This window comes from Capricornis sumatraensis, chromosome 1 (assembly GCF_032405125.1).
Source record: "Capricornis sumatraensis isolate serow.1 chromosome 1, serow.2, whole genome shotgun sequence".
NCBI lineage: Eukaryota > Metazoa > Chordata > Mammalia > Artiodactyla > Bovidae > Capricornis > Capricornis sumatraensis.
In genome coordinates, this window is record NC_091069.1 from 27,718,194 (window position 1) to 27,732,915 (window position 14,722).

Genomic DNA, 14,722 nt, shown 5'->3' on the forward strand with positions numbered 1-14,722 from the left:
TGTGCTGACAGACACAAAGCTGGCATTATACTCCAGTGCTCTTTTCACCCTGTTAAATGCATATTCACAGGTCATAATTTCTGCTTTTGCGGCTTCCTTGTAGGCTTCTTCTTTTTCATCATGTCTTTTGCAACATGGATATGTCCTTTCATCTTCTTGTTACTTTAATAACAATTAGGTATTTTTTTTCATCCTACCAATTGCTTTGTTTTTCAAAAAGAAGGTTGTATTTCTTTCTTTTCATAAAGGATGAAATGATGTAGTGGTTTTTTGCTTTTTTTAAAGTCCCCTTAACATTAAATGTGAAATTCAACAAGTCTCAATCTATCTAGGTCTCCTCTGTCTCTCCTCAAATGCCATTTTAAACTGGAATCCCGTTCCCATAATTTAATGTCATATTTTGAGAAATATAGAAAACACAACAATGTGCATTTATCTGGAAGCTTTTAAAATTACACACTTAGCTCACGTGCCAACTGTTTCATTACCTCTTCACTTGGCTCTTGGAAAGTTACACCATATGTTTGTCAGTAATTTGTTTTTTAAAATAACAACTTGTTCACCAAAACACATTAAATAAATATGCCATACGAAGTGAAAGTTCGACATCACAGCTTCAGGCAGAGACATACCTCCTGGTTACTCCACACAAGTTTCTAGTCGGAGGACATCACATGAGCCAAATTGGAATCATGCTACTTATTTGGATGGAATCAGAAGAGACAGCAGTTTTTAAGACTCTTCCATCTGTTTTCTGCGTGTCCTGTTAGGTGTTTTGAAACACTCTCAATGCTTCGCCTTTAATTTGGCCAGAAGTGTTTTTCTGTGTTACAACTTCATGAAATGCAGTTTGCCTGCCAAAATACCATAGGAACCAAAAAGCTTGAAAAATGTAAGAACAATGCAGAAACTCCAAATATATTTAAAAACCACTGAAGTGTACACTTTGTATCTCAATAAAGTGATTTTTTTTTAAATGGGGGGGGATGAGTAAAGGAAACATAGTTTATGTAACTGTTGTAAATGTAATTATGTAATTCTGATGCTGGGAGGGATTAGGGGCAGGAGGAGAAGGGGAAGACTGAGGATGAGATGGCTGGATGGCATCACTGACTCGATGGACATGAGTCTGAGTGAACTCCGGGAGATGGTGATGGACAGGCAGGCCTGGCGTGCTGCGATTCATGGGGTTGCAAAGAGTCGGACACGACTGAAAGACTGAACTGAACTGAATTTCAAATTAAAACTTATATAAACTTGTCTTTACCACTCAATAGATATATTTTTCTATCTGCGAAAAGCATTTAGGTATCTGGGCTAAAATGTAATTCATAATTTTTCCACCTAAAATTAACATAAAATTTTTTTTCATTTCATGGCTTTTCATTTAAAAGAAGTATTTTTAAGGACAAATTAAAGTTGTTAAACAAGATGTGGGTTTAATTACTTGACACATAGAGTTAAATGTTTAAGATGGATTAGATTTGGCAGAGCTGGAAATAAGGAGTGTCAGTGTAAATGTTGGATTGATTTTCACTGCATGACAAGATTGAAATACAGTATGTCCACTGAAACAGGCTAATGTCTGCAAAATGGCAGGAGGCTAAGACTATGTATAGTGTGGTGGGTGGGGCAGGGAGAGGCCAGTGAAAGGAAAAAACAGGAAAAATCTGGAAATGGGCAAACAGAAAATGACTAAAAGCTGACTTGGAAATTTTGTTTGCTCATCCAGCAGGTAGGCTATGGTTTGCTATCATAAAGGAAATTCACATGCTTCATTCGGTTCCAGATTTCAGGAAAGAAACAAATAGCTCCATGTTATTTTTTTTAATATTTATCTATTTAATTGGGTCTTAGTTGCGACATGTAGGACCTTCTTAGTTGCAGCATATGGGGTCTAGGTCCCTGACCAGGGATCAGACCTGGGGCCCCTGCATTGGGAGAACAGAGACTAAAGCTTTGGACCACCAGAGAAGTCCCACAGCTCCATGCTTTGAAGTTAAAAATAATTTTCTAAGCTCAAGAGCAATATATATCCACTTATTCTCTCTTACCTTACTTTGTAAAGAAAAAACTATAACAATCTACAATTTTCTGCCTTGTTTTCAAAGAGAAAAACTGGAAAACAGCATAGTTTGGGTACTTTTCTGGTTAAAAGAAAAAAAAAGAGCTCAACAGATATTGAAATGTGGGAAATATAAATAATAGCAAACATAAAACAGAATCTTTTTTAAAAGGCACATAACAAAGGTATTATTCACTCAATCAGAAATTTAGAATCTGAATGTGTGAAGTCTAAAGTTTTAAAGAAAATAAACAAGGAAATAAATAAATGAGGAAAATTTAAAGAAAATAACTGGAAATCAGTTATTTCCAGTAACCTGAGGAAAATAAGTGCTTGGGTTCCAAATAAGCAAGTGCTGATTCTGAACTTCAGTGACTCTTTTCCTGATAAATGATGAAGAAATGTCAAATAATAAAACCCTACAAACCAAATCAAATTTTTAACAAGTTTTTTTTTCTTCTTCATATTATATTTAATCCCAGTCAAGAGAAAAGAAAAGAGAATATAAGCCAAGAGAAAATAAAGTTACTGAAGCATTTTTCTAGTATTTGATTTTCTGGGTAGACTGGCTTTAAACTTTCCCAAGGTCTATAGTGAAAGAAAGTGAAGTCACCCAGTCGTGTCCGACTCTTTGCGACGCCATGGACTAGTAGCCTACCAGGCTCCTCCCTCCATGGGATTCTCCAGGCAAGAGTACTGGAATGGGTTGCCATTTCCTTCTCCAGGGGATCTTCCCAACCCAGGGATCGAACCCGGGTCTCCCGCATTCCAGGCAGACGCTTTAACCTCTGAGCCACCAACTTTGCTTTTTCAAAAATAAGTTTTAAAATACGTTTATAAAACAAGTTTTCTTAAGAGGAATTTTTCTATATTTTAATGCAATTTTATAAATTCTTTAAAAGACATTTCCAACAAATAGAAAGATAAGTCATATTGGAAAATGTGAATCATCCCAGAAAGGGACTTTTTGTTTCCATTCTAATTTCATTTCCATTTAATAGTCATTCACCTGCAGCCCAGATTCTTTATATATTTGGCCAGATAGTATTTATGAACTACAAATGAGGCAATTACGTCCTCTGCTTTATGAGATCACTTAAACTAAAAAAAAAAAACACACACACAAAAAATAAAACCCTTTGAAGGCTGATGATGGTGATGGCATCTGAGAAAGTCACAGTAGTTATGACTTAGTAGTTCTAACCCTCCTCTGGGGACACTGGGCAAACTTACTCTTTTCTCTTAATTAGGGCCATTTCCACCCCAGAACCATTTTTCCATAGCAATAATACACTAGTTTGGGAGATCCCCAGATGCAGGATCTGAATTTTTGAAAGCCAAAATTCAACAATAAGACACACACACACACACACACACACACAAATGTAGGTGAGACATGGCTGACTCTGCCTTGTTTTCCCTTCCAATTCTTCCCAGGTCAGGAAAACTTCATCACAGCCTAATCGTTCCCTGGCAGCACCCAAATAGAACGGATTTTTAAAAAGCCCTCTATTTACTAAGTGCTTTTCGTCAGTTTTTCACCTCTCTAACCACCCCCATTCCACTCAGAACTTATTATTCAGAGTTGGAACAGTGCTTGGCTTATATTGAGTATTCAGTAAATGTTGATGATGGTGAACATTACTGTCATTATCCAGAGACAGAAAACTATGCTTGATATTTAAACCTTAACTACCTTATCGATGATTACTAGAGGAAAAAAAAAGTCTAGTTGAATTCTTTCAAATGGCTCTCATGAAAGATGTTTATTGTTAAGCCCAAATATTATGTCTCGCTAGCCTAGCTTTATAAAATAAAAGAGCTTTACTCTCAAAGTAAATTTCATGGGGAGAAAATGAGGAGGCAACTATTGCAGATTAAAAAACACAGAGACTTAACAACAGAACGCAGTGTTAACTTGACTGACTCCAGATCCCAGAAACAAAAGTCTACACAAGACATTTTGGAAACAATTGGGGAGTTCAAATATGGGCTGGCCATGGGTGGTATTATAGAATTATTAGTTTTATTAGATATTATAATGGTGTTGTGGCTATAAAGAAGGCTGTCTCTATTCTTAGACAATGCACGCTGAAATATTTAAGGGTAAAGTATGGTGATATCTGCAACTTATTTTCAAACAGTTCAGCACAAAAGTTATATATTTAAATACAGAGAATAAGCAAATGTGACACAATGCTAACAACAAAAAGTGTTTATTGTACCATACTTTCAATTTTCTGTGGAGGTAAAAATTTTTAAATAAAAAGTTGGGAATAAAAAACAGCAAAACAGTTTTCCTGAAGAAAATACCACACATTTCTTTAGATATTGTATTGTAATAAGATACAATTATACATTCTTATTAATTATTTACACTTTATAAAAGCATACCTAGTCAACATAGTTACTCAACCCAAAATCAATTACCTCAAGTACGGCATTTAACTTTCAGTGCTGATGCAGGAATCTCTTTATCTTAAATATAAATCAAAACATTTTAACACCAGCTTTCAATTAGAGACAAGGAGATGCCAGCCATTAGGATCATGAGTTAAAATGTTCAATAATTTCTCCTTTGCTTTTCTTCTTTGTCTAGAATAGTCTGTTTTAAGCTCAAAACAGCATCTTGAAATCCAGGATTTAAGTCTAATACTTTCTTGAAATCTTCCAAAGCATCATCAAAGTATCCTGTACAAGAACCCACGGAGGGGGGTGGGGGGGGATGAAAAAGAGAAAAAAAAGCTGAGTATTTCTATATATTATTCATAGTAAAGTTTGGATACACATACTCCTGCTTTTATATTTACAAGCTTTCAACCACTCCTACTAAAGGAATTTTTTCCTCTTGATAATGATATACGGATGTGTGTACCACGGTAACTTTGCACACCCTTATAGAACAATATACTTAAAATTAGTTATGGGCTACCTGCGGGGATTTAACAGGTAAATACCTTAAATCGACACAAACCTTCAATAAAATATTCCCTATTCAATGTAATTACAGTAAAATTAAGAAACAGGAAATGAATATTCTTTTTAACCCTTTAAATGAGAAACAGTCCTCACATTCCCCATAGTCCCAAAATCTAAAATCCCTTTACTATACATTGTCTCAAGTGGGGCTCCCTGGTAGCTCAGCTGGTAAAGAATCCACCTGCAATGCAGGAGACCCCGGTTCGATTCCTGGGTTGGGAAGATCCCCTGGAGATGGAATAGGCTACCCACTCCAGTATTCTTGGGCTTCCCTGGTGGCTCAGCTGGTAAAGAATCTGCCTGCAATGACGGAGACCTGGGTTTGATCCCTGGGTTGGGAAGATGCCCTGGAGGAGGGCATGGCAACCCATTCCGGTATTCTTGCCTGGAGAATCCCATGGACAGAGGAGCCTGGCAGGCTGCAGTCCATGGGGTCCCAAAGAGTCAGGACACGACTGAGCAACTAAGCACAAGCACAGCACGAGTGCCTTCAAAGGCTGTAACTCAGAAAAGCTGCACAGTGGATCAGGAGCATTACCCTCATTTCACAGCTGGGGACGCACAGGCACTAAGTAATGGGATGGCTCTCACTCCGGAGCCCGGATGCAATTCCCACCCCAGTGCCCCGCTGCGGTCTCTAATACCCATCGAAAGCCTAAAATAAATTCAGGTACACTTCCTTTGTTCCTGGCTCTAAAACTAAATTTCACCTAAGTTTCACCCTGGATGATTACTATATCCGTTTTACAACATTGAGAGATCTGAATTCACAAAATACTGTCAAGGACAAAAGGGGGAAGAAAGAAATTCTTACCCAGCCTATACAATATCAAGCCTCTGTTGTAATATGGAACTTCAAAACTGGGTTGGACTTCTATAGCAGATGTGTAGTCGTCCATGGCTTCGTAAAAATCAACCCTGAAGTATTTGATTTGCCCCCTGTTGTTAAATGCGGTAGCCAAATCCTCAGGGCTGCATTTGCTTTAAACAAAAAGTTCACATTAAAAACAGTGTTACCCCTCATTTCCACTTTCACTCTCTTTCGGGTATCGTCAAACTTCACAGCCTATAACATGCAGCGACGACATTGCAAAACCAAGCGGAAGAAACAGAGTGCAAGGAAATAAAGCCATGGCCTCGGTTTCTGTTTAATCCTGCTGTCTACTTTTGCAGGGTTGTTTAGCACTACAATGTCAGTCTAAAAAGCGCGTTCATTTTACTGTGTGGTCAAAGCTCCTGTTCATTGTCAACTTGTTTTGCTGAATGTAATATTAAAATGATTGTTTAAAGCACATGCCAGTGGGGCAAAGAAGACAACTCAGAATTGAAACGAGCAAGGGGAGAAAGCCAGCCCAAAGTCCAAGTTCGCTATGGACATGTCATAAAATGAATCAATCATGTTTTATCCTCAATTTTTTAATGATCTTCAAACAGTGAGATCTGAAATTATTTTCCACCAGTAATGAAAGTCAGCCCTGAGTGAAAATCCAGGATACTGATCCCCAGGTGTGCTGTCTGAGGATGACCTGCCCTCCCTCCAGCCTCAGCAAACATCCTCCAGAGGCCAGACCAGCTTCCTGCTAGAAAGACATCACCACTCAGGTCCACACTGGGACTCCTGTGCGCAGAACTGGCTCTGCATCTGAGGGTTCCAGAGGCTGCCCAAGGAGCTGTGGGCAAGCAGCCTTTCCTGTGAGGGGTTAGACATCCAGGCAGCTCTGACCAACCACCAGCTCAACAGGACACACCCCCACACAGCCCCACACACTACTTGTAGAAGGGCAAACCCATTTGCACAGAGAACTTCAATGGGCTCTGCAGAAAGATTCTGTTTTCTTTTCTTTTTTGCAAAGGGGACTCTCAAGTCTGAACCAAACAGGGAAGATGCAGGCTAAACTCATGTCAGTCTTCATTAAGTTCCACCGCGCAAAATCTAGTTCTCAGAAAATATTTGTGACTGCAGTTAGTGTTACAAAAAGTTACTTCTCTAAACATCTTAATCCTTGAGATCTCAGGCACTGTAACTACTGCTACCAGGAGGGGTACTCAAAGCCTAGGAGGTCTCCTTCAAGTTGAAGTTTCCTACCAGTGGAGAGGAACCACTGCAATTTAAAAATGCCTGTTTCTGTGAACTAGGACTGAGAGACTGTGTACACAGACACTTCAGGATGCCACAAGCACCACCGTGAAATCCTAGAGAACAAGGGGGACACTCCAGTCACCGATCTCTGTGATGGCACTAGCTGAACTGCTGCCCAGTAAAGAGTTTTGAGTAAAATGCAGCCTCGGGACTCAGTAAGGTTTTAGTCATTAAATTTCTAAGCTTCAAAACTTTGTTATAGATGTCTTATTATCAGAGGATCATCAGGTATTTGATTTAGAATAAGACCTCATTATAACAAATTCTAAAACCCTATTCTCCATATGGAAACTGTTTCATATTTGAAAGACATGGGCTAACAGTTAAAGCCAAACTTTTTAACATTGAGATTTTCGTAATGATAGTGTTTATTTTAATGGAATATAACCAAGTTACCTAATCCAAACGTAGATATTTTTTTTGTACTTGTTAACTTTAGCAAAGAAAAAATATTTGGAAATAAAGTTGATGGCTAAGGTTGCACTTTTGGATATTAAAAGAAAATGTTATAAACCATTCAGAGCGGCAGGCATGCAAAGATTGCGAATACTGTTTCAAAATGATTCAGTGACTCGTTATTTAAAAATAAACAAACTCTAAAAGATATATTTAAAGAAGAAAGTTGAAAATGATAGAATTCTGTTTAACCAGGAGCTCCTAGAAGAATTTCAAAACTATAAGAAAACTTGAAGGTTCATGCAGGCATGCTGAGCAGTCTTCTACTAAACCATTGCAGATTTTCTTTCTTATGCTGGTAAGGGGCATAAATTACATTTGCCACACAACAAATCTGTGCTCTCAGGCTGAGATGCACCAGGGAGAAGCTGTAACAATACTAGACGGCATCAGTATGCTTATTGCTGATAAATCGTTTTTGAAACTTACTAGATAAATTTTAAAAATATAGTAAATATAACAAAAAAGAAGCAGACTCATAGAGAACAAACTAGTGGTTACCAGTGGACAGACAGAAGGGGGAAGGGCAAAACAAGGAGAGGGGACTAAGAGGTACAAAACATTGGGTATAAAATATGCTACAAATGTATACTGTATGACACAGGCATATAGACCATATTTTATAATAGCTATAAATGAAGTATAACCTTTAAAAATTGTAAATCGCTATACTGTACACCTGTAACATATCATACTGGAGAAGTAACTGGCAACCCACTCCAGTATTCTTGCCTGGAGAATCCAACGGACAGAGGACCTGGAGGCCTATGGTCCACGGAGTTGCAAAGAGTCAGACGAGACTAAAGCAACTTAGCACAGTCCAGCTAACATATTGTATAGCAGCAACTACAATGAAAATTTAAAAATAAAAAAATGTTTTTAACCTACTAGATAAGTCTATTCTTCCAGCTTGAAACAACAGAAAACTACATTTTCTGTTTACTAATTTTGGGGGGAAGGTGTGGTATCATCTTACTGCTTGTTCCAAACTATTAACTATTATTCTGGTGTATTATTGAAATGAGAAAGCCACCTAATTTTTCTGATTTAATTCCATGTGAGTTTAACAAACAAGAGAAGAATCTTGAGCCTCATACACAAAAGACAAGCTGGCATCCGGTCAAAAAATATCAAATCCCTGAAAGGAGGAGGGTGACAGGGCAGACAACTCAAACTATCAAGAAAAACACTACTCATTATCCCCTTTCTGTTCAGTTGCACTCATCTCACATGCTAGTAAAGTAATGCTCAAAATTCTCCAAGCCAGGCTTCAGCAATACGTGAACCGTGAACTCCCTGATGTTCAAGCTTTTCGAAAAGGCAGAGGAACCAGAGATCAAATTGCCAACATCTGCTGGATCATGGAAAAAGCAAGAGAGTTCCAGAAAAACATCTATTTCTGCTTTATTGACTATGCCAAAGCCTTTGACTGTGTGGATCACAATAAACTGTGGAAAATTCTGAAAGAGATGGGAATACCAGACCACCTGACCTGCCTCTTGAGAAATCTGTATGCAGGTCAGGAAGCAGCAGTTAGAACTGGACATGGAACAACAGACTGGTTCCCAATAGGAAAAGGAGTACGTCAAGGCTGTATATTGTCACCCTGCTTATTTAACTTCTATGCAGAGTACATCATGAGAAACGCTGGACTGGAAGAAACACAAGCTGGAATCATGATTGCTGGGAGAAATATCAATAACCTCAGATATGCAGATGACACCACTCTTATGGCAGAAAGTGAAGAGGAACTAAAAAGCCTCTTGATGAAAGTGAAAGAGGAGAGTGAAAAAGTTGGCCTAAAGCTCAACATTCAGAAAATGAAGATCATGGCATCCGGTCCCATCACTTCATGGGAAATAGATGGAGAAACAGTGGAAACAGTGTCAGACTTTATTTTTTTGGGCTCCAAAATCACTGCAGATGGTGACTGCAGCCATGAAATTAAAAGACGCTTACTCCTTGGAAGGAAAGTTATGACCAACTAGATAGTATATTCAAAAGCAGAGACATTACTTTGTCGACTAAGGTCCGTCTAGTCAAGGCTATGGTTTTTCCTGTGCTCATGTATGGATGTGAGAGTTGGACTGTGAAGAAGGCTGAGCGCTGAAGAATTGATGCTTGTGAACTGTGGTGTTGGAGAAGACTCTTGAGAGTCCCTTGGACTGCAAGGAGATCCAACCAGTCCATTCTGAAGGAGATCAGCCCTGGGATTTCTTTGGAAGGAATGATGCTAAAGCTGAAACTCCAGTACTTTGGCCACCTCATGTGAAGGGTTGACTCACTGGAAAAGACTCTGATGCATGGAGGGACTGGGGGCAGGAGGAGAAGGGGACGACAGAGGATGAGATGGCTGGATGGCATCACTGACTCGGTGGATGTAAGTCTGAGTCAACTCTGGGTGTTGGTGATGGACAGGGAGGCCTGGCGTGCTGCGATTCATGGGGTTGCAAAGAGTCAGACACGACTGAGTGACTGAACTGAACTGAACTGTTCTTTCTTTTCTCATCCTGGACCACTAACAAGAACTGTTAACAAGAACAACAAAGGCAAATCTTAGAGTACAACAAATGCTTCACATTCAGGCGTAAATACAAGATGCTTTGGGAGAGCAGGTGAGGTTGAGAAAGGCTGAGAGCTGGGACCTAGGACCATTTGCTGCAGTGTTTGCACCTAAACAAATGTCTTCTCCAGCAACAAAATACAAAAACTATAAGGAACCAAAAATAATTGAGTGCATCTGCAGTTGGAGCCAGTTATGGATAAGAAGATACAAACCAAATAAAATCCCAACTGCCACTTCTGAAGTGCTGGAAGCAAAAACAGAGTGCCAGGAGCACAAACGGGGTACTTCACATGTCCCCTACATTCAAAACCTTGGTCCAAAGAGGTGGGCAAACCACCTAAGCCACCCCACCAGCCTTCGAGACCCCTGGACACAACCCCAACTTCACCCCTTGCTCCAAGCAAGCAAGGGAAACTTACTTGTTTTTGCTCTGCCCTGCTGCAGCAGAGACCTCAGTAAAGCTTGCCTGAATTCCTTGCCTGGCCTTCTCATCAATTTCTCTTGTTTAGGGAAGGCCAGGAACCCTGGTCCATATCAAGGTTGCTAATATCACAAAAAGACAGACACTACATGCTCTCTGACAGAAGTACACAACACCTATAACAATATTCTTACCATAATTTTGGATCTGAATTCGATCAAACCTCAAGATTTAACTACCAACTCACAAGCGATGCATAAGACAGAGGACTACATGGGGTGGGGGTGGGGTAAATCCAGAAGATCCAAAATATGGGAAAGTCTCAGGACAGAGGACTGGATATCCTTTGCTGAGGCTATCCTATCTGCAAGGGGAGAAAATGAAGGGGAGCCTTAAAGGCTGAGAGACTTGATGTGCAGCCTGACTTGAACCAACCGCGAAAACACCAACCAGCCAAACAAAACAACTTTTATTGATCAAACAGGAAAATTCCAAATAATGACACTGGAATAATGACGTTAGGAATAATGATACTGTGGTTACGTCTTTTTAAATCCTTTAACGCCTAGAAATGTATTCTGAGACATCCCTGGGCGAATAACCTGATCCCCTGGGTGAAGTGACAATGCTTAAGCCCAAGGATGGTCACCTGCAGGTTCATTATACTATTTCCACATATTTAAATTTCTTTTCACACGTGAAAATCCAGAGCATCTGCTGTGATGTTGCGCGGTTTGAGTCGCGACGCTGTGCGCTCACGTGGCACCCGCGCGGCACCTCGCCCTCACCAGGTCTTGTTAAAGTGACAGGTGGGAAAGCCCTATCCGCTCTAAGACTCCGGTCAGTTAACATGGAGTCGGGACACCGTTCTCGGAGTCCCGGAGCAACGTGCGGATGCCTGCGCTCCAAGCACGCTCCCTCACCGCCTTTCTGTGAAGAACAAACGTTCGGCCGCTGGGCGGCTGAGCGCCAGAGGCCGAGTAGAGCAGGGCCCTTGCCGCCCACCTTCCGGAGGCCCCGCTTTCCCCACTTCTCGCGATAGTTACCTCAGGTGTGCTGCTCCCTCCGAGGCCGCACAGGCGCACTGGCGAATGTAAGCGGAGTACAGCGCCTCGGCCTCCGCGTATTCACCTTTTTTGAAATGAGCCTGGGCTAGTGCTAGGACTGCGGGACTTTCCTGCTCTTGCTGCCCGTCCATGGTGGTCGGGGGCCTAGCTTTCCGTGTGGAACTGGGGTTGATTTCTGAGCGATTAGAGGCGACAACCCACAGCCACTTCCGCACCTTGGAATTTAACTCGGCAAAAACCCTTGGCCCTAGCAGCCGGGGAATTTTGTGTCCTCCGAGGACCCGTCGTCTCGCGAGATCGGTGACGTCCCTGGCGGAAGGCTCAGGTGCTTCACGAAAGGTTGAGCAGACGGAGCCTTGGCCAGTGTAATTCTGCTGTACCTGTTGGCCCCACTTGCCTGATCTCCAAAAAAGCAGTAGCTCGGTAACCCCAAACTGGTTTCTAAGGACGTGGTCAGATGATGCAAGGAGCTTGCCCTTCGTTACAGCGAATTGGGGGGGTGAGGGGCAGGGGGCGGGTACATACACACACACTGCACATGTATATTTCCAGAATATACAGGGAATTTCTAAACTTCAATTTTTCCAGACTGGGTGTACTACTTTGCATTTCCACCAGCAATGCATTGGCCTTTCAGTTACTCCGTATCTTCGCCAACATTTGTCAGTTTCGATCCTAGCTATTATAGTGGGTGTGTAGATACCTCCGTTTTCCTCTAAATTTTACTGACCAAAATTGTGAGTGGAATAACCAAATAAATGAGTAGTAACTAAGTGTTTTAATGTCTTTTTAATTTTAGAAAAAAATCTTAAAAACGAGATTATGAAGAAAATTTACAGAACAGTTTCACCCCCGTTTTTTCTTCTTCTAAATTCAATTAAAATATAAACTAATGCCTTTAAAAAAATTTATAAAGACTATTTTTACTTTCTCATCTATACTCTTTATGTACTTTTCAAGTTTTCTACCATGAACATGTTAGTTTTATATTCAAAAACTATTACTTTTTTTTTTTTAAATGAACTGAGAAAATGGTAAGAATAAACAGTAGGGGGCAACATAATATTGCTATTTTCCTTTTAGAAGCACAGTAGTAATACTTTGGAGCTATAACATCAAATTAGGAACTCTTGATTTTGCATTAAAAGTCTGGTAACAATTTTTCCCCCATTTCTAAATGTGGACTCTAGATGAACTCTTAAGGAGTCATTTGCTGCAACCTCCAGTCATCAGACATTTGCCTAAGTTGTTTTCCTGTTGGTTCAGTTCAGTTCAGTCGCTCAGTCGTGTCCGACAATTTGCAACCTCATGAATCGCAGCACGCCAGGCCTCCCTGTCCATCACCAACTCCCAGAGTTCACTCAGACTTACATCCATCGAGTCAGTAATGCCATCCAGCCATCTCATCCTCGGTCGTCCCCCTCTCCTCCTGCCCCTAATCCCTCCCAGCATCAGAGTCTTTTCCAATGAGTCAACTCTTCACATGAGGTGGCCAAAGTACTGGAGTTTCAGCTTTAGCATCATTCCTTCCAAAGAAATCCCAGGGCTGATCTCCTTCAGAATGGACTGGTTGGATCTCCTTGCAGTCCAAGGGACTCTCAAGAGTCTTCTCCAACACCACAGTTCAAAAGCATCAATTCTTCAGCGCTCAGCCTTCTTCACAGTCCAACTCTCACATCCATACATGACCACTGGAAAAACCATAGCCTTGACTAGACGGACCTTAGTTGGCAAAGTAATGTCTCTGCTCTTCAATATGCTATCTAGGTTGGTTAGTCATAACTTTTCTTCCAAGGAGTAAGCGTCTTTTAATTTCATGGCTGCAGTCACCATCTGCAGTGATTTTGGAGCCCCCCAAAATAAAGTCTGACACTGTTTCCACTGTTTCCCCATCTATTTCCCATGAAGTGATGGGACCGGATGCCATGATCTTCGTTTTCTGAATGTTGAGCTTTAAGCCAACTTTTTCACTCTCCTCTTTCACTTTCATCAAGAGGCTTTTTAGTTCCTCTTCACTTTCTGCCATAAGAGTGGTGTCATCTGCATATCTGAGGTTATTGATATTTTTCCCAGCAATCATGATTCCAGCTTGTGTTTCTTCCAGTCCAGCGTTTCTCATGATGTACTCTGCATAGAAGTTAAATAAGCAGGGTGACAATATACAGCCTTGACGTACTCCTTTTCCTATTGGGAACCAGTCTGTTGTTCCATGTCCAGTTCTAACTGCTGCTTCCTGACCTGCATACAGATTTCTCAAGAGGCAGGTCAGGTGGTCTGGTATTCCCATCTCTTTCAGAATTTTCCACAGTTTATTGTGATCCACACAGTCAAAGGCTTTGGCATAGTCAATAAAGCAGAAATAGATGTTTTTCTGGAACTCTCTTGCTTTTTCCATGATCCAGCAGATGTTGGCAATTTGATCTCCGGTTCCTCTGCCTTTTCTAAAACCAGCTTGAACATCAGGAAGTTCATGGTTCACGTATTGCTGAAGCCTGGCTTGGAGAATTTTGAGCATTACTTTACTATGAGATATGTGCAATTGTGCGGTAGTTTGAGCATTTTTTGGCATTGCCTTTCTTTGGGATTGGAATGAAAACTGACCTTTTCCAGTCCTGTGGCCACTGCTGAGTTTTCCAAATTTGCTGGCATACTGAGTGCAGCACTTTCACAGCATCATCTTTCAGGATTTGAAATAGCTCTACCGGAATTCCATCACCTCCACTAGCTTTGTTCATAGTGATGCTTTCTAAGGCCCACTTGACTTCACATTGCAGGATGTCTGGCTCTAGGTGAGTGATCACACCATCATGATTATCTGGGTCGTGAAGATCCTTTTTGTACAGTTCTTCTGTGTATTCTTGCCAACTCTTCTTAATATCTTCTGCTTCTGTTAGGTCCATACCATTTCTGTCCTTTATTGAGCCCCCATCTTTGCATGAAATGTTCCCTTTGTATCTCTAATTTTCTTGAAGAGATCTCTAGTCTTTCCCATTCTGTTGTTTCCTCTATTTCTTTGCATTGATCGCTG

General features: G+C 40.7%; 1 protein-coding gene across 1 annotated transcript; it reads right to left on the reverse strand.

The window, feature by feature from the left end:
* Positions 1-4,268: 4,268 nt before the first annotated feature.
* TTC32 (tetratricopeptide repeat domain 32) lies at positions 4,269-11,903 on the reverse strand. Its single transcript, XM_068984212.1, has 3 exons — positions 11,674-11,903; positions 5,859-6,025; positions 4,269-4,756 (listed from the first exon to the last, which is right to left on the reverse strand). Exons 1-3 carry the CDS (start codon positions 11,823-11,825, stop codon positions 4,629-4,631), a joined length of 447 nt encoding a protein of 148 aa, XP_068840313.1. The 5' UTR covers positions 11,826-11,903; the 3' UTR covers positions 4,269-4,628.
* Between the last annotated feature and the right edge of the window lie 2,819 nt (positions 11,904-14,722).

Coding starts and splice junctions, on each gene's coding strand:
- TTC32 (XM_068984212.1), bottom strand. CDS start 11,825: ATGGACGGGCAGCAAGAGCAGGAAAGTCCCGCAGTCCTAGCACTAGCC. Junction 6,026..11,673: donor GAGGGAGCAGCACACCTGAG/GTAACTATCGCG, acceptor TTTTGTTTAAAG/CAAATGCAGCCCTGAGGATT. Junction 4,757..5,858: donor CTTGATATTGTATAGGCTGG/GTAAGAATTTCT, acceptor GTTCTTGTACAG/GATACTTTGATGATGCTTTG.